The sequence below is a fragment of the Mauremys mutica genome, chromosome 5 (genome assembly GCF_020497125.1).
Source record: "Mauremys mutica isolate MM-2020 ecotype Southern chromosome 5, ASM2049712v1, whole genome shotgun sequence".
In the NCBI taxonomy this organism is placed as follows: domain Eukaryota; kingdom Metazoa; phylum Chordata; order Testudines; family Geoemydidae; genus Mauremys; species Mauremys mutica.
Window position 1 is genome coordinate 63,694,418 of NC_059076.1, and position 18,092 is coordinate 63,712,509.

General features: G+C 42.3%; 1 protein-coding gene across 5 annotated transcripts in view; it reads left to right on the forward strand.

Moving 5' to 3' along the window:
- Positions 1-18,092, forward strand: part of TMEM131L (transmembrane 131 like) — a 117,848-nt gene that overhangs the window by 41,475 nt on the left and 58,281 nt on the right. For 4 of the 5 annotated variants that reach the window (XM_045018264.1, XM_045018266.1, XM_045018265.1 and 1 more), the window contains exons 4-6: positions 13,189-13,257; positions 14,645-14,768; positions 15,916-16,032. In XM_045018264.1, coding sequence (XP_044874199.1) covers positions 13,189-13,257; positions 14,645-14,768; positions 15,916-16,032 — 310 coding nt within the window. Of the gene's footprint in view, positions 1-13,188; positions 13,258-14,644; positions 14,769-15,915; positions 16,033-18,092 lie in introns of those variants that run through there. The other variant, XM_045018268.1, reaches the window with a different exon arrangement.

The window sequence follows — 18,092 nt, forward strand, 5'->3', positions numbered from 1 at the left end:
TGGGAAACGGCCTGCATGTCCCCCCTTCGTCTCCTTTGCGTAGGGGCAGTCAGGGGGCTCCACATGCTGCCCCTGCCTCAACCGCAGCTCCCATTGGTGGTAACCAGCCTGGCTCTGCCTCTGTGTAGGAGCTGGAGGGAGGACATGCCGATGCTTCTGGGAGCTGCTTGAGGTAAGTGCCGTCTGAACCCCTGCCCCTCTTCTGGGCCTCAACCCCCTGCCCCGGCCCTGATTCCCTTCCCACCCTCCAAACTCCTCAATCCCAGCCCTGAGGACTCTCCTGTACCCCAAACACCTCATCCCCAGCCCCACCTCAGAGCCCGCACCCCCAGACGGAGCCCTCACCTCTCGCTGCGCTCCAATCCTCTGCTCCATTCCTGATCCCCCTCCTGCCCTCCGAACCCCTTGGTCCCTGCTGGACACCCTCCTACACTACAAGCCCCCTCATTCTCAGCCCCACCCCAGAGTCTGCACCCCCTGCCCCAGCTCAGAGTCCCCTCCTGCACTTCGAACCCCTCAGTCCCAGCCCAGAACCCTCCTACACCCCAAACCCCTCATCCCCACTCCAGAGTCTGCGCCCCCAGCCAGAGCCCTCACACACACCCCAACTCCCTGCCCCAGCCCAGTGTCCCCTCTTGCACTCTGTACCCCTCAGTCCTAGCCCAGAGCCCCCTCCTGCACTTCAAATCCCTCAACCCCAGCCCCACATCAGAGCCTGCACCCCCAGCCGGAGCCCTCACCCCCTCTTGTATTCCAACCCACTCCCCCCCCACACACTCTGAACTCCTCATTTCTGGCCCCAGCCCAGAGCCTGCACCCCTAGCCAGAGCCCTCACCCTCTCCCTCATCCCAGTTTCCTGAACCAGCCTGGTGAAAATGAGCAAGTGAGTGAGATTGGGGAGAGCGAGCAACCGAGGATGGAGTGGTGGAGGCTGGGCTTTGGAGAAGGGGCGTGGCATGGTTAGGGTCACAGAGGAGGGGTGGGGCAGGGCAAGGGTATTCGGTTTTGTGCAAGTAGAAAGTTGGCAACCCTATCTTTAGGGTTCACGTTTCAAGGTTTTCTCAGCAGCCATGAGGGCTGGAAACTTTTTTTTTTTTAATGAAAGTTAAGACTGACACACAATCTCAGTACTACAGCAGCTAGAGTTTTAGAAAAAAAAGGTTAAATATTGCAATATTGAAAGTATTGCTTACATTGAATGGATTTGTTTTAGAGTGATAAGAAAATAAACTGAAATTTCTGATATTTTTCTTGACATGGTTAGAAAAAATAAGACAGCTGATTTGATATAAGACTTACAATTAAAAAGTAACTAAAAAAAAACCAAACCCAACTTGATCTCAGAAAAGTTCCTAGTTTATGAGCACTTGCTTTTTTTTTTTTAATTATTATTATAGATTAAACAAACTACTCCATCCTGTGTAGACAAAAACGAAACTAGGCCTCCAGCATTGTGAGTTTGCATCAAGGCTTGCTGGCAGCGAGAAAGAGAGATTACAGAGGAAATCGTTAGATGGGTCTAGACTAATGGGTCAAATTTAAGCCATAGAGATGACTAAGTATCTGATTTGCAAATGCAGTCCTCTACTTCCGTATCTAATGGACCTTGTGCTTACAGTTATTTGTGTCCCACAAGTTCACACAAAAAGAATGCTAGGTTTAGAAAATCTGTTAAAACTATCTGAAGTGATAACTAAACATTTTTAGAGTATCTCTTCTTTACTACACCTCTACCTTGTTATAACGTGACCCGATATAACACAAATTCGTATATAATGCGGTAAAGCAGTGCTCTGGGGAGGCGGGGCTGCACACTCCGGCGGATCAAAGCAAGTTCGATATAACGCGGTTTCACCTATAATACGGTAAGATTTTTTGGCTCCTGAGGACAGCGTTATATTGGGATAGAGGTGTACTTAGCCCAAACAGTCTGTCTATTCAAACACCTAAAATTACTTACTCCCATTCTAATTTGTTATATTATTAGGGAACAGCTGTTAGAAGCAAGGTGGACAAAAATCAATGATTTAAAATAATACATATTTTTAATCTGGATTTTTAAAATTTAAATAACTTTCTTTTTTAAAATAAACCTATTTAAAATTTAAATTTGAAATTGACAACATATTTTAAGGCCTAAACTTAGTATAAATTTATTAATATTTAAATTAAATTTAAAACAAATATTCAGTGTTTGCTGCCAAAGTTTTAAAGAGAGTCAAACCACTGAACTAGTGGAAATCACTGGCTAAACACTGGAACCAGAGTTTGTTGAAGTGCAGTAGCCATTTTTGACAGCAATAGCCTCTTCTACAGGTGCAGAGAGAATATTTTCTTAATTTTAGTTTATTCAAGTAGTTCAGTTCAGCGACTGTTTCAGATTTGCGAAACAGGGAGTTGAAAACACAGGAAAGCTTGTTTTCCTTTTCCAATCTATGAATTAAAACTGTGTGTGAGAGGATGAGAGCTACTAGTCCTACAATCCGAAGGCAACAATGACCAGAAACAATCAGTTCAATTCACTAACTATGGATAATACTTCCGTTTGTAGAAGTCAGTTTTAACTGCAAAAAATATTTTGATACCTTTTTTTTACTTATGTATCCCAGCACATTTCAGATGGTTTTATTTAAGCAATTTTAAAATGCTGGTTTTATGCATTTTTAATTGAATTCTAATTTCCATCCAACTGTAGCTTTGCACAAACCATGAGGAAAAAATTAATAAAACTAGCAAACAAGTAATGCATCATGCTTAAGGCCCTACTTGAATTGCGTGATGATTGTCAAATAATTGTGGCCGAGTTGCGGACAAGGCATGGAAAATCGCGGAAAAGTAATAATGGACCTTTATGAATTGCGATAGTTTGGAAAAACCAGACAAGACCTTTTCTTTAAGAAAAATTTGCTGGAACAATGTAAACACTCAGTTTTATGTTATGCCTGTTAATTTTTTTGATAACCATACTTTTTGCTGCAACTATATTAGTCATTAATGCACAGGGCTGACAGCGTGAGCCCCGCCATGTGCGGGGCTAACAGTCTGTTCCCCAACCCCAGCCGCTACAAGCTTGGATAAATGGGGTTCTACTGTACTAATGGGGAAAAATGTGTGTGTAGCAAACCTCAAAATGTATGCAAAATTGTGAATTGTGCAAAGTAAACTAATTAAAAGAATTGTGGTGGAAGTCTAATATTGCAGAATTGTGGTGGAAGTCTAATATTTCCATAATATCGCAAATTAAGTAGCACCTTAATCATGCTCCATTATCTAACATAACAAAAAAAACCCTATAAAAATAAGAATATGAGTTAGGATATGTTAATCTATAAAAATAGCTTAAATAAATGTGTATAGTTACAGTATATCATCTTGGTTAGCCAAGAGAAGTATGAACTTATACCAACAAATGAGAATTGGCCATTTGTTAGGAAAGTAAAAAGTGTGTGTGTGTATAATATAAAACAAAACAAGATTAAAATTCATTATGAAAATCATGGTTTCCTGCTTGCTGATTTAAATAACTTTAATTTAAATCACTCCACCCCGAGGTAAATTGAATCATGCTGACAAAAGACTGTTTCTGAAGAAGAGATTTCAGGAAACGTATTTAAAATTACTTTTAATCTGTTTCTAAAGTCATGTTTTTTTTATTTACTGACCATCAGTAAATAATCTGTTTCAGATGGTGGGGGTTGATTTCTGAGAGAGCTTGTAGTTGCACTGTGTTATTAAACATGTTTTACCTCTGTTGCTCTTCTTAAACAAACCTTGTGCATGTGTGCACATACAAAAATGTCTGGAGGAGATGGCTATTTTCTGTCACTGTCATACTCATTATAGAATTTAACATCTACCTCTAGGTCTTCAACACTAGGATTGTGTATAATCTCTTGATTTTTGTCAAATTAGGTATTTAACATTTTTGGCAGTTTTCTGAAGAGTGTTTATATTTATTTTTTCCTACGGGGGTGGAAAATGTCCTTACATTTTACTGATAGTTAAGCCTGGTGTTTATTAAGTTTGTGCTGCAAGACATTGAGTTTGATAATTACAAATCTGATGTAATTAGGAAAAAACATAATTGGCCACCCTTTAATGGTTTAGGTACCAGTCCTGCAAAGTGCTTGTATCAATGGTACTGCAAAGTTGTGAATGAACTTAACTGTTTGCGGAATTCACTCCTACATGGTTGCCACCTCTTGCAGGTTTATCATGGATAACACAGCTTCGGCCTCTGCTGCAGGAGCTGTTGCTAGAGGACCCAGCTGAGGTTGGAGCCTCATTGTGCCAGGCACTGTGCAAACACAAAGTAAGGATATGTCTACACTACAGCTGCTACAGTAGGTATGCCTCTGTAGCACTGTAGCATAGACACTTCCTACATCAGTGGAGGTTTTTTTTTTCTGTGGATGTAGTTAATCCACCTCTCTGAGAAGCAGTAGCTAGGTTGCCAGAAGAATTTTTCCATTGACCTAGCTCCGTCTACGTTGTGGGTTAGGTTAACTTAACCACAGCACTCAGGATGTGAAGTTTTTCACAGCCTTGAGTGACATAGGTTGGTTGATCTAATTTGTAAGTGTAGACCAGGCCTAAGAGCCCTTGTTCCAAAGACATTACAGTCTAATGCAAAGCATAGTGAGTTTGTGACACAGTATTGACAACCCCAAGCATTCAAAAGTCATGGAATCAACCCCCCTAAATCACGAGATGTTAATGGGGTGTTGGAACAGTTTGTATAGTGGGGGTGCTGAGAGCCATTAAACCAAACTGTAAACCCCATATACGATGGAAACTACTTCATGCCAGCAACCCTAGTTCCAGCACCTATGGATGTTAAAAAATAACACATTGTGGATTCTTTTTATTTGCCTTCTTGGTTTTGAGCCTTTAGAATTCACATTTTCAAGTTTTTCTCCTTTTTCTCTCCCCTTTCATATCAGAGTCCCCTCTTTTCCTACCACGCCAGGGGCTCTGTGTGCCTCCCCATAACCCATCTCCATACCCCATCTGCCACATGCCGGGGCTCTGTAGGTCTCCATTCCCCATACCATTGTCCCGCATTCATCACTTCCATGCCAGGGGCTGTGGGCGTTCCCCATTTTCATCAAATGTGTTCTGCCCACCGATGCCTAGAACATTCCCTGAAATGTTGGAACTGATTAGATGCTGTTTGCAAAAGCTGTTGTGTTACAGAAAGACAGAGAAATGCCATCAGGTTGAATGTAAGGCTTCCTTTCATTCAGACAGTTACTTAATGCAATGATATTCACCAATTTTACAAAGGAATTGGAGATCTTAAAGTAGCTGGAAACCTAATTTATAACCCTATTTCTTGTTTCAGAGTTTCCATTATTCAGCTGATATTTGTGTCTCTCTGCCAACCCCTAACTTTTTGGGGGAAGGCCTTGTGCACTTTTTGGGGCATGTGATCTATGGCCAGAAGAGAAGTTTTGGCATAATTTGAGATGAATCCATTTCTGAGACAGTTTTTTTTTTTTTAAATGTATGTTACCGGTTTTCAGTGTCATATTTCAAAAGCTGCTGGACTTGAAACTTATTGGAATAATAGAACTGTAGGTCTGGAAGGGACCTCGATAGGCCATCTAGTCCAGTCCCCGGCATTTAGGCTGAACTAATTATTATAGACCAGCATTTCTCAAATGTGGCCACCAGAGACTTTTCTTGCGGCCAAGCCTCCTGGGCTGAGAGGGGTGTGGGAGGCAAAGTAGCAGCCACGCCCCCTCCCTGTTGCTCCTGGATGCCTTGCCTTGGTGTTGGTTGCTGGGTTGGGCCCTGTCTCCCTCTGGAGACACCTGGGCACAATGCTGGAGGAGCAGGCACCCAGTGAATTTTCCACCTTCCCAGGGGTGGTGGGGTTCAGCCCTGGTGTGGTGGGGTGGCAGGCTGCAGTCCCAGGCTCCAGTTGTGCAGCTGCAGGTTCTAGCCCCCCACTGCCTCGATTGGTCCCCCATTCAGGGTTTAAATTGTCTCCAGGCTTGTCGGGGCTGAGTAAGTCTGCTGTGAAAAGTGATACTTGTACGTTTAATATCACGTTTCACAATGGACTTACTAGCTAGCAATAAATAAATTACAGTGATTTGTTTTTCCTAAAGCTAACTAAATATTTTAGGAAATAGTGTGAGAGCAGCTGCCACCAAAAAAAATTTGCCCTGAGAACCCTTGTATATAGACCAGCCCTGACAAGTGTTTTGTCTAGTTTGTTCTTTCAATCCTCCAATGATGGAGTTTCCACCCCTCCCTAGGTAATTTGGTCTAGTGTAGGGGTTCTCAAACTTCATTGCTCCACGACATCTTTCTGACAACAAAAATTACTACACGATCCCAGGAGGGGGGACCAAAGCCTGAGCCCCGCCGCCCGGGGTGGGGGGTGGGGCAAAGCCGAAGCCCAACGGCTTCAGTCCCAGGCGGGGGACCTGTAACCTGAGACCCGCCATCTAAGGCTGAAGCTCTTGGGCTTTGACTTCAGCCCCGGGCTCCAGCAAGTCTAATGCCAGCCCTGGCAACCCCATTAGAACAGGGTCTTGACACACTTTGGGATCCTGACCCACAGTTTGAGAACCACTGGTCTAGTTCTTAACTACCCTTGCAGTTTGGAAGTTTTTCCTAATGTCTAACCTAAATCTCCCTTGCTGCAATTTAAGCCCATTGCTTCTTGTCCTGTCCTCAGTGGATAAGGAGAAAGATGTATCACCCTCTTCTTTATAACCTTTTATGTACTTGAAGACTGTTGTCATGTTTCCCCTCAGTCTTCTCGTCTCCATACTAAACAAACCCAATTTTTTCAATCTTGTCATTGTAGGTCCTGTTTTCTAGACCTTTTATTCTTTTTTTTTTTTTGCTCTCCTCTAGAATTCTCCAGTTTGTTCACATCTTTCTGAAAGTGTGGTGCCCAGAATTGGACACAGTACTCCAGTTGAGGTCTTGTGTGTTGCTTACAATTCTCCTGCCAACACATCCCAGAATGTTTGCTTTTTTTTCCCAATAGTATTACATTGTTGACTCGTATTCCTAAGCAGTCATTTCCCGTTTCGTATGTGTGCAACTGATTGTTCCTTCCTAAATGGAGTATAGAATCCTAGAATATCAGGGTTGGAAGAGACTTCAGGAGGTCACCTAGTCCAATCCGCTGCTCAAAGTAGGACAACACCAACTAAATCATCCCAGCCAAGGCTTTGTCAAGCCGGGCCTTAAAAACCTCTAAGGATGGAGATTCCACCACCTCCCTAGATTTTGCATTTGTCTTTGAAATAAAACAGAATGAAATTCAATAGACCATTTCTCCAGTTTGTCAAGATCATTTTGAATTCTGATCCTGCCCTCCCAAGCACTTGCAACCCTCCCAGCTTGGTATTATCCACAAATTATAAGTGTATACTCTGTGCCATTATCCAAATAATTTATAAAGATATTGAATAGAACCAGACCCAGGGCAGATCTCTGTGGAACCCCACTTGATATGTCCTTCCAGCTTGATTGTGAACCATTGATAAATAATCTCTAAGTATGGTTTTCCAACCAGTTCTGCACTCACCTTATAATAGGTTCATCTAGGCAACATTTCCCTTATTTGCTTATGAGAAGGTCATATGAGATAGTATCAAAAGTCTTAGCCCTGGTCTACACTGGGGTGGGGGGGAGATCGATCTAAGTTACGCAACGTAGCTGAAGTTGACGTACTTAGATTGACTTACCGTGGTGTCTTCACGGTGAGTCGACTGCTGCCACTCCCCCGTTGACTCTGCCTGCGCCTCTCGTGACGGTGGAGTACAGGAGTCAATGGTTGATTTATCGTGTCTAGATAAATCGACCCCTGCTGGATCGATCATTGCCCGCCAGTCTGGCAGGTAGTGTAGACATACTCTTACTAAAGTTGAGATATAACATATTTGCTGCTTCCCTCCTAGACACAAGGCTTGTTACCATGTCAAAGAAGGATATTAGGTTGGTTTGCCATGATTTGTTCTTCACAAATCCATGTCCACTGTTATTTATCACTTCTTATCTTCTAGGTGCTTGCAAATTGATTGTTTTCATATTTGCTTTATTATCTTTCCGAATACCAAAGTTAAGCTGAGGGGTCTGTAATTCCCTAGGTTGTCTATATTCCCCTTTTTATATATACAGGTACTGTATTTGCCCTTTTCCAGTCCGTTGGGATCTCTCCTGTCCTCCACAAGTTCTCAGAGATAATTGCTAATGGGTCAGAGATCTCTTCAGCCAGTTACTTAAGTATACTAGGACGTATTTTGTCAGGCCCTGCCCACTTGAAGACATTTAACTTGTCTCCGTAATTCTTAACTTGTTCTTCTCTTGTTTTAGCCTCACATCCTACCCTATTTACACTGATGTTCACTAGGTTAGGCTAATGCAGATGTGCTGCTGTAAGCTCTCTAGTGTAGCTGCTCTAAGCCGACAGAGAGAGAGCTCTCATGTCGACGTAATCCATCCCCAACAAGCAGAAGTAGCTGTGTCAGCTCTGTTTCACATGTGTGGGTCCTCGCCACTCCCTGCCCCCTTCATTGAAGCAGGTGTTCAGGGTTACTGCCCTGGGAACTGCAGGGCACCAGTGGACGTGGGGCTGGCTGCAGACAGGTGTGTGGGGCAGGGCTAGCTGGAGGCAGGGGGTGTGGGGCTGGCTGCGGGCAGGGCAGGGAGTGTGGGGCTGGCTGGAGATGGGTGTGGGGCTGGCTGGAGGCAGGGCAGGGGCTGACTGGAGGTAGGGGCTGGCTGGAGATGGGGGTGTGGGGCTGGCTGGCTTCAGGCAGGGCCACGGGGGGTACAGCAGGGTCTGGCTGCGGGCAGGGGGTGTGGGGGGCTGGCTGGAGACAGGGGCTGGCTGTGGGCAGGGTGGCAGGTACTCATGGGGAGAGTGGCTCGGAGCAGCAAGATTCAGCCCAGGCCCAGCAGAGCAGCCGGGGACCCACCAGGCAGCAGCCAGGGGTTGGGGGAGCAGCAGCAGGGCCCATGCCCAGGGCCAGGCAGCGGCCCACATGGCTCCTGAAGCCCCCCCGGCAGCCGGAGGAGGAATTACATCACTTCCCAGCCGGAGACCATCAAAGCCGCAGTGCCCCCTCGCAGGGAAGTGGATTCTAAAACTGCTTCAGAATTTAACAACCGGCTCGCACGAACCTGCTCCAGCTCACCACTGGTCATAATTGTGATTACTCTCTAGTATTTCTAGTTCTTCCTGTTTATTCCCCATATGTTTTGCATTAGCATACAGATATCTAAGACAGTGATTTTCAACCTGTGGCCTATGAACCCTGCAGATTATGTCTAAGGAGTCTGCGAAAGGTGACTATGAAAATAAAGTTTCAGATCCGAGAAAAGGGATTCAGTTTTTCTGATCAATCAAAAGTATGTGAATACTCCTACTTACAGGTCAAAACCCAGTAGTGTTACCATAAAGGCCCAGTTTAATGCCCTTTCTCACGCTGCATCAAATGCCATGCCAAACATGTGCAACATTGATAGTTGAATTCTATTCAGTCAATTTTCCGTCTAAGATTTCTGTGATAGGGGACCATGGACCACAAGTTAAATTTCCAAAAGGGGCCATACCTCCATGTGAAATTTTTTAGGGGTCTGCAAAAGAAAAAAGGTTGAAAACCACTGGACTAAGATGTTCATTAGATTTCTCCTCTATATTCTCTCCTTTGTCCTTGCTGTGATTGCCTGTGTTCCCCCCCAGGTTCTGACCCTTCACTCTGGTCTCCATGTTCTGGACTTACCCATGGGTTTGTCTCCTGCCCCCATCAAACCTGGTTTAAAGCCCTCCTCAGTCTGCATCTGAAGATACTCTACTCCTTCTTCAATAGCTGGACCTGATCTCCGCTCAACAGACCTTCTGAGAACAGCATCCCATCTTAAAAAAGCAGAAGCGCACCTGGCGAGACCATCTGCGTAGCTGTGGTTCACCTCCAGGTTCTGTTTGTCTCTGCCTGGGCCCCATCCTTGATTGGAAGGCTGGATCAGAACACCACCAGTGCCTCTAACTCCTTCACCCTCACACCCTGTGCCCGGTAGTCACTTCTGATCTGCTCAGGGTCATACCTTGCAGTATCATTAGTGCCCACATGGATGAGCAGCATGGGGGAGTAGTCAGACGGCCAGATGATCCTTGGCAAGCCTTCCATAATGTTTTGGATATGGGCCTCGGCAGGCAGCACACTTCCCAGGATGCTAGGTTAGTCTGGCAGAAGGATGCCTGCGTCCTCCTTAGAAGGAAGTCACCGACCACCACCACCGCACTTTGTTTTCTCTTAAAAGTGGGGCCACGATCCTCGTTGCATTAGGGGTACATGGTTTCTCCTCCTCCATGTTTGGGAGAGATTCCTCATCCCTCTTTGCCTGGGCAGCATACTCTTTTATAAATCTGTGTGGCTGGTGGGTTGGGAGCAGGCATTGAGCACTGTCAGCTGCCAGAAGTAACAAGCAGCAAGCTCCCTCCCTGTGAAGGAGCCATTTTCTCTTTCCCTGGTGGTGCTACTAAAGTTTTCTCTGGCTGGATTGTTTCCTCGGCTTTGGAGATTTCTATACGCATATTTTCAATGAATTCCTCATGTGCCTGGATGTGTCTCTGCCTAGTTACCTCCTCTTGTAGCTTTCCCACGTGCTTCCTGGGAGATTCTGCAGGTAGACACCTTTCTGCAAATCCACACCAGTACCTAGGTAGAGGCATCCATAGTCGGGTTCTTTGTCTGGACAGAAGTGCAGCTGGAGCAGCCAGGAGCAGTGTTGGCACTGGTGATGTGGCCTTTCCAAATTGTATTTCATCTCAAAAATAGAAATAAGTGCTCTGCTGGCTTCCAGAAGATTTTTTTAAAATGCCCAGAAATGGTGGAGAATTAAACATTTTCATTTAGAAAGGCTCTATCCCTTTTCTTTGCAGGTAGTCCTCAGGCTATAAACTGATTGATTGCATCAGAGGTTTGTCATGGTGCTTTTTTTCCCATTAAAAAACAGAATCAGAAAAAGCAGTGGATCTTCCTCTGCCTGCTCCTCCAGTCTCTCTTTTTCTGGTTGTACTCTTGGGCCTTGCCTGCTCTTGATAATTGAATAATTGTTAAATGAATTGGTAGTATAGAACAACTATAAGAACCGGTGGTGTAATACGTTTGCACAAATCAAATCTTTTCAGTTGCGGTTTTGTCCTGTGTCCATTCTTGAACACATTTGCAGTTGCACTAGCTTTTGGGAACGTATCCCACAGAGGGGATTGTGAGAAAAGTGGTCAGGGTCCCAGAATTCCCAAGAAGAAAATCATTAAGTCCCCCTAATGTGGGTACCATTTTCTAGTCTTCCTTAAAAATATATATATATATAGGGGCCAAGAAAAATGATAGTACTTTTGGGTTTAACTGAGTTGAAGTTGAGTTCTTGTAACAATGTTGTTGATTCTCTTTCCTATCAATATTGATTCTTTTTTTATTTGTTTCAATTTGGAATATGAAATAAATAAATATATAAAATTATTCAAGAATAACATTACAAGAATGCATTTTGAAATAGGTGAACAATGAACTGTCCTACCATGCGCCATAAAGTCCATTTCCTGAGCTAATGAAAAAGGTCACTGTCCTCTCTTTCTCAAGGCTGTTGATGATGTTTAGGCTGAATAGCAGTCAAGGATAGCTCGTATTTATTTATATTAAACTTCTTGAACCATGAAGATGTGGACCTAGCAAACCTATGTAACAATGTCATATTGTTATCAATAACTCCATCCTTCCGCTTCCTTCCCTATTACTGTTTGTTACTCACTTGGTGCACCTTGTTTGAAATCTGAGAGTGCTTTGTGGCACAGAGTGTCTTTCTGTTTATTTGTACAGCTTGTAACACAGTAAGTCCCCTATCACTTTGTGTGCTACAGTGATAACAAATAATAAATACTGATTCTGAGGAGGATACTATTTGCAAATTTCCATTTTTAATCCCAACCTATTTCAAAACTGCAACAATTAAAATCACATAATTCCCAGGACCATTTCAGGTATTTGTTATCTTCAGACTGATGCTACTCTTTCTCTAGCTGCACCCTCTGCGAAGTATCTGCCTTTTGCCCTATATGGCTGAACCTGGTCACTGGCTGTGACACAAAGGCCTTTTCTAGGCATTTAGGGTATGTGTAGCTACACACTGCAGTGAAAAGCAGGCTGTGGCTACACTGTAGTGTGTGAATGCACCTGCCATTCCCAACACAGGGAGCTGCTGGAACTTTCCTGGCTGTCTGCCCCCTGCCAGAGCTTTTCCCCACTGCCGGAGCCTTTCACTGTGGCGTGGAAAGTTTCCCACACGGGGTACTACACTGATAAAAATAATGGTGTAGACATGAGGCACATGTAGAGAGCTATGTAGGGTACGTACCCAAAGGTTTTTATTGGCCTAAGCAGCACCATCTACATTGCTATTTATACCATGCTTGCGGGAGGGTAGGGATGCAATGTCTGTACTCTACATGAGTCAAAGGCCGCATCAACAGTAAGGAACTTTTCTAAAACATATTTAACACTGGGTGCATACCTATTGTAGACAAGGCTCTGGGGGTCCATACCTATTTTCACTACCATGTTTAATCTTCTTGTTGAAAAGTTTAGACAGTGATGATAATGGGTCCAGGCCTGGAATCCTTGTCTACACTAGGGCTGTAACCTGCAGCTGAAGATATGTGAGAACTGGTGGGAATTTTTTTGTAAACTTCCCTAGTGCAGGGAAGAGTAAACGGACAACTGAAACATATGTTACTCCGTTATTTCTTCAATACACCTTTGGGGAAGAGATGCTAAAGCAGTATCTGTAAACCTAGGATTTCTTATTGGAAATAATTGTGGATAATGTAAGCATGGTGTTACAGTCCTTGTGGTGAATTCATCCAAATTCTTTTCTGCACATAAGAAATGTTTGAGCCTGAGTCATAATTTCACTCGTAGTGATTGCCAGTATATTCCACACCATAGAAATCTTATAGAAGTGTGACTAGTGCAGCTCTACAGAGGAATGTATGAAAAGCCATGGAACAGTGTGCTTGAGATGTAAAGTTAGGAGAGCACTTCAGTGTTAGCACAATAACAAAACAAATGGCATGTTGTGCATTTTAGGTAGCAGTCTGCCTCAGTTTCAAAATAGCATGTCAACAAGATATTCATCATTTTTTTCTTTTTCAGCTTCTCAGCAAAGATACCTAATGGGAAGGCCTTACATTTTCATCCTTCGGTTCTGCATTTTGGAATGCAGTGAGTATCTTAGATTATTGTTCTTTTAATTAATAATTAATGGATGGGCTACCAAATTGAGGCAAGTTTGGAATGAAAGAGTATTAGCCCAGATTATTCCTTTCTATGGGAGATCCTACAATAGAGGACTCGAAAGAAGGAAATCATCATAGTGATCTCCCTAGAAAGATCCCCAGACACAATGACCTGCTGAGGCCATCGTCACACAGGGTCCAGGCTCCCAGCAGCCCTCCTTCTTCCAGATACCTAGCAGTGTGGCTCAGAGCAAGTCGTAGTGAAAACACTGACATCTTTGTACGCTAGCATGCTGACTGTTCCTGTCCCACTGGGGTAGCCAGGCTAGTGTTAACAAAGGGAATTTTTTCAGAAAAAAGGGTGGTATAGACAAAGTGCGTAGATACTCTTCTGTCATTGCTCCCAAATCACGAGACACATGACTCATCGCTGTGACTGCAGTAAATTTGCTGGGTTTGAGGAACATTGATCATTGGGGGTCAGGTAAAAACGGTAGCTTCAGGGTTCGGGAGGAGAACAGGTGATATTAAAAGGAGAATGTGTGACTGTAGACAGGAAACTAGTGAACACTGAGTAAACAGTATTTGTAAGTGATTCCTGTAGCTGTACCAAATGGGTTCTTACCATTTCATGCCTCTTAACTAATAATAAGGCAACTTATCTCATTATTATAAGTTATGCTTGACCTATAACAAGCCCACTCCCAGATCTGCTAAGGCTTAGTAGATCTGAGAGTGTGCTTGTTATAGGACAAGAATAACACTTAAAAGAAATCAACCCTCTGAAAAATCAAATACATTGCTAGAATCTGTAAGGGTTTCTGTGCTGCTTAAGTTTTGGCTAGAGGAAAGCTTTTAAAGAATGATTAGCAGCTTTATCCCATCAGTTATCAAAAAGCACAATCCCCTTGTGAGCTAAAGGAATGTTCCAGAAGAAGCAGAGAATGTCTGCATCAGAAACAGCTTTCAAACTTATTTCCAAAAATATATGGCCTAAAAGAATAATTTTTTTCAACTGACCAAGCAAGGCTTTTACTTCTCTTAAACATAATTTATTAGTTTCCTCAAAAATGTGTACCCAGCAAGTAAAAAAAACCCAAAACAACCTGACCTCTCTCTCTCTCTCTGTATATATTTCACAAACTGTTAATGACCGTATGTGGTTTTTGCTGTGTGTAACCGATATATTTCAATGTCATTTATTTTTCTTTATATTTTAAAGGGTCAAACTGTGGGTTGTGTAAGCTTAAAATATGTTAAGCTGATAAATTGTTACATATCAAAATGTTTTAATAGCACCAAATGTGTTGATTTTTCTTGCAAATTACCAGTGTTTATAAAATCAGTAATACTTTGGTTTTTTTCCCCCTTAGGTTACTGGGACTGCCCAGATCTAAAATGCTGTATGCTTACAACCCTAGTAGGGATAGAGAAGTTGTAGTGAATTCAGTGTTTACAGCTACTAGACATTTTCATGTGTCTCCTGTTCATAGCAGGGTGAGTGTTGATGTACTCTTGGAAACTATGCAGTGGCGGTGTGCCAATGCTTCATGTTTATTTTGGCCTAAAGTTTTTGTTCTGTGTTCTTTTTCCATGCTACCCCCAACTCATTCTTTCTCTGTGTTTGTTAGCTTGGGTTTTTGTTTCACTTATACCTGGATATATAAGGAGAAAAAATCCAAACTCCTACAATAAGAGAGGCTCATTTTAAGATGGCTCAGAAAGGAAAGAATTCATTATTGTTAAGATGCTTTGTTAAATCCCACTCTACTGTATGTACCATAGTGCTTCTGTGGAGTTCAGTAGTTCAAAGGCCTGAAGCTGTTTATAGCCTTGGATTCTCAATCTCTTAAGTATAGTCCTGCATGTTCCTTATAAAGCAGATTTACAATACAATGATTTTTTAAAAGATTTTGGATTGCAGTTATAAAAATAACAAACTTCAGGACAATTGTTTAATTAAAACTCTCTTTGTGAAACTTAAGAACATCTGAAGTATGTAAAAAGTACACTGCGGTGCTCAAGTTGACAAAGCCCAGATTTCACCCTCTTCTGGTGTGCTGGTATTTTTTTTTTTCCCATTTGCTTATATCCAATGACCATTTTGACTAGGGCTGAATGAATGGTTCAGCAAACAAGCTTGAACTTGGCTCACATAAATGGGGAAGAGTTAGGATTTTTCAGACAGAAACTTGATTCTGTTTTTATGAGTTAGGCTCAGATTTGGTTGCCAAACTGTATGCCCAACCTTAACTGTGACTCAGTTCATTAAGCATCATATAGCTCATGCATTGGTTCACTTCACAGTGTGTACTGAACTACAGAGAACTGATTGTTGGGCTGAAACGTTTTTGGACATTGGTATTGTGTAGGTGGACAAGCTTTTAGAGCTTTCTGTTAAGTGTCCTCCTGACCATTTGATATCCTAAAAATTCTTGGCTCAACATTGCACATTGCTGAGTGCTCTCAGTTTTTGTCTTTATTGGGAGTTGAGTGTGCTCAGTACCTGGCAGGATGAGGCCCTGCATTTTGGGGGTTCATGCGTCTGGATTCATATATAGAAAGGTCTGATGATAGATGATGTCAAAGGGAAGGAGCTGCAATTAGCTGTATTGAGCAGCAGGCTTTTATGTTGTCTCTTTAGGTGATTCCAGCAATGGGAAAAATTTCTTTCAGAGTCCTCTTTCTGCCAACAGAGGAAGGCTATATTGAAAGTTCATTATTTATAAATACCTCATCTCATGGAGTACTTTCATATCAGGTAACTTTTCAATTGACTCGTGCTTCAAAAATGACCTCTAAAGACATTAACTTAAAAATCTAACTTTGAAAATATGTTGAATTCCTGACATAACCAGGATAAAGGGAGCAAAGTTTGCTGTTGACTAAGACCCTGGTCCTACAAACATTTATGTATGCGCTTAATGTTACTATCATTACTGGGACTACTCATGGTAATCCACTTAAGCACATGTGTGTTTGTAGGATTGGGGTCTCTGTCCACCTTCCACAAACAGATGCTTCTACACATATGCCCGCATAGCATACACTATGCTGGGTTGTAACATGTATTAGAAGTGTTTAGGAAACAGACTTACTGAGTCCTGTGTAGGTGGTCTTCGAGCTACGCTGGGGTTCTTTTGTGACAGATGCAGTGGAGTCTCACAGGGTGGAAGGGGTAAGTTGTAGCAGTTTTAGGCTTCTTGAAAAATAAAACAAAAGGGTAAGTGATGGCTGGTGACCTGAAGACTCCTCTTATTCTGGTTACCTGAAGAATTCACCATGTATTTCTTGAGTTATTTGACATTAAAATATTTTAAAGGGGATGTTACATATTTGCTGTTTTTTCTGCACTTTGATTAATTTTTAAATTAATTTCCTCTATTATTTAAAAAAATAACACCAACTTGAACCACATTGCCCACTCCCTCATCCTGAGACTGCTATAGGAAAAAAAATCTCAGAATGAGATGTAGGTCAGCTAAGTTGAAAAATATACCTGATAATGCACACTATTGGTGTGTGGCACTGGAAGAGGCTCAGAAATGTGGTTGGGATTTTTTTTTAGGGAAGCTAGAAGAACAATATACTATATGCTGATTTATCATCTCACTTTTATGTCCAGCTTCTCGTCTCATTCATTTGGCTTGTTGCTCTTCATACATCTCATTTCACCTTGTCCTTTTGTGGACAAGTTTTAGGAAGGTGTTTTATAAAATGGCCAGTCATTTCACTCACCACTGAGGCTGAATGTATTAAACCAAAGCCATTCCTGGTTGTAACGTACAAATTTCAGCAGAGCTACTAACTTACGGCAAGATTTTACTAGTCTGCAAAGATTTTTACGGCAGTCATCTTTAATGAAATAAAGTAAGAGCTTTAACTGTAACAGGGCCACAAACTCTAGGGTGGGCATAACTTCTGTGGTGCAGGAGGCGTTATGATGCACTGTGACAGCCTAAAAGATATAAAACACATTTGATGTTTCTATACCATATTTATATTTCAGTGAGTATGTTAAAAAAATAATTTTTTCTAAAATGTTCTTTGTGGAAAATCCACTGCTGTGATTTTGAGTTATGGGAAAATGAGGGTGAGTATACTTTTTCACCTTAAAATAAAGCAAAGACATCTCTTCGGACCAGTAAGCAAAATACATTCCAAAGTTAACATGTGGCTCTTTCACTGAAAAAAGTTTTGGGGGTGAGGAATAAGAAAGCAATAGAAGAGATTGAAAATTCACTTCTCAACATGTTCAGTGTGCATCTAAGATTTTAGAAGAGACTAATGAACCCTCTGCCCTACCTGTGACATCACTGGGGGTGAGGAGAACTGCACATTTTGCCTTCTATGGTTCATGTAGGTTTTGGGGCTGCTGATAGGTTGGCACTGATGTACAGGCTGGATAAAGGAAACAGTAAATACCTTATTGAAACACAATCAGCAAAATCATCTTTAAATAAAACCTGCCTTAATATTAGGGGCAGAGGATTATCCCAGATGTGGAAAAATTAAACTCTTGCATAAATTAAACTTTATGGTCCCCTCATGTTTCTATTCCATTGTGCATTTCTCTGCAGATTTTAAGCTTGTTTTAAAAAGTCTTACTCTGTTGTGAAGATACAACCATCACATGTAATGTGCTACAGCTCTGTTAACACAGCTTTGAAGAAAACGGTGTTCAGCCAAATAACAGTAGTAAAAGTATGAATTCACTCATTCCCCATGCCGTTCTTCTCAATGCTCTGTGAACAACAAAGCCTACATCGTACATTTTAAAGATGACATGGAATTTTTAAAACAAGTTCCCTCTTTTGCTTC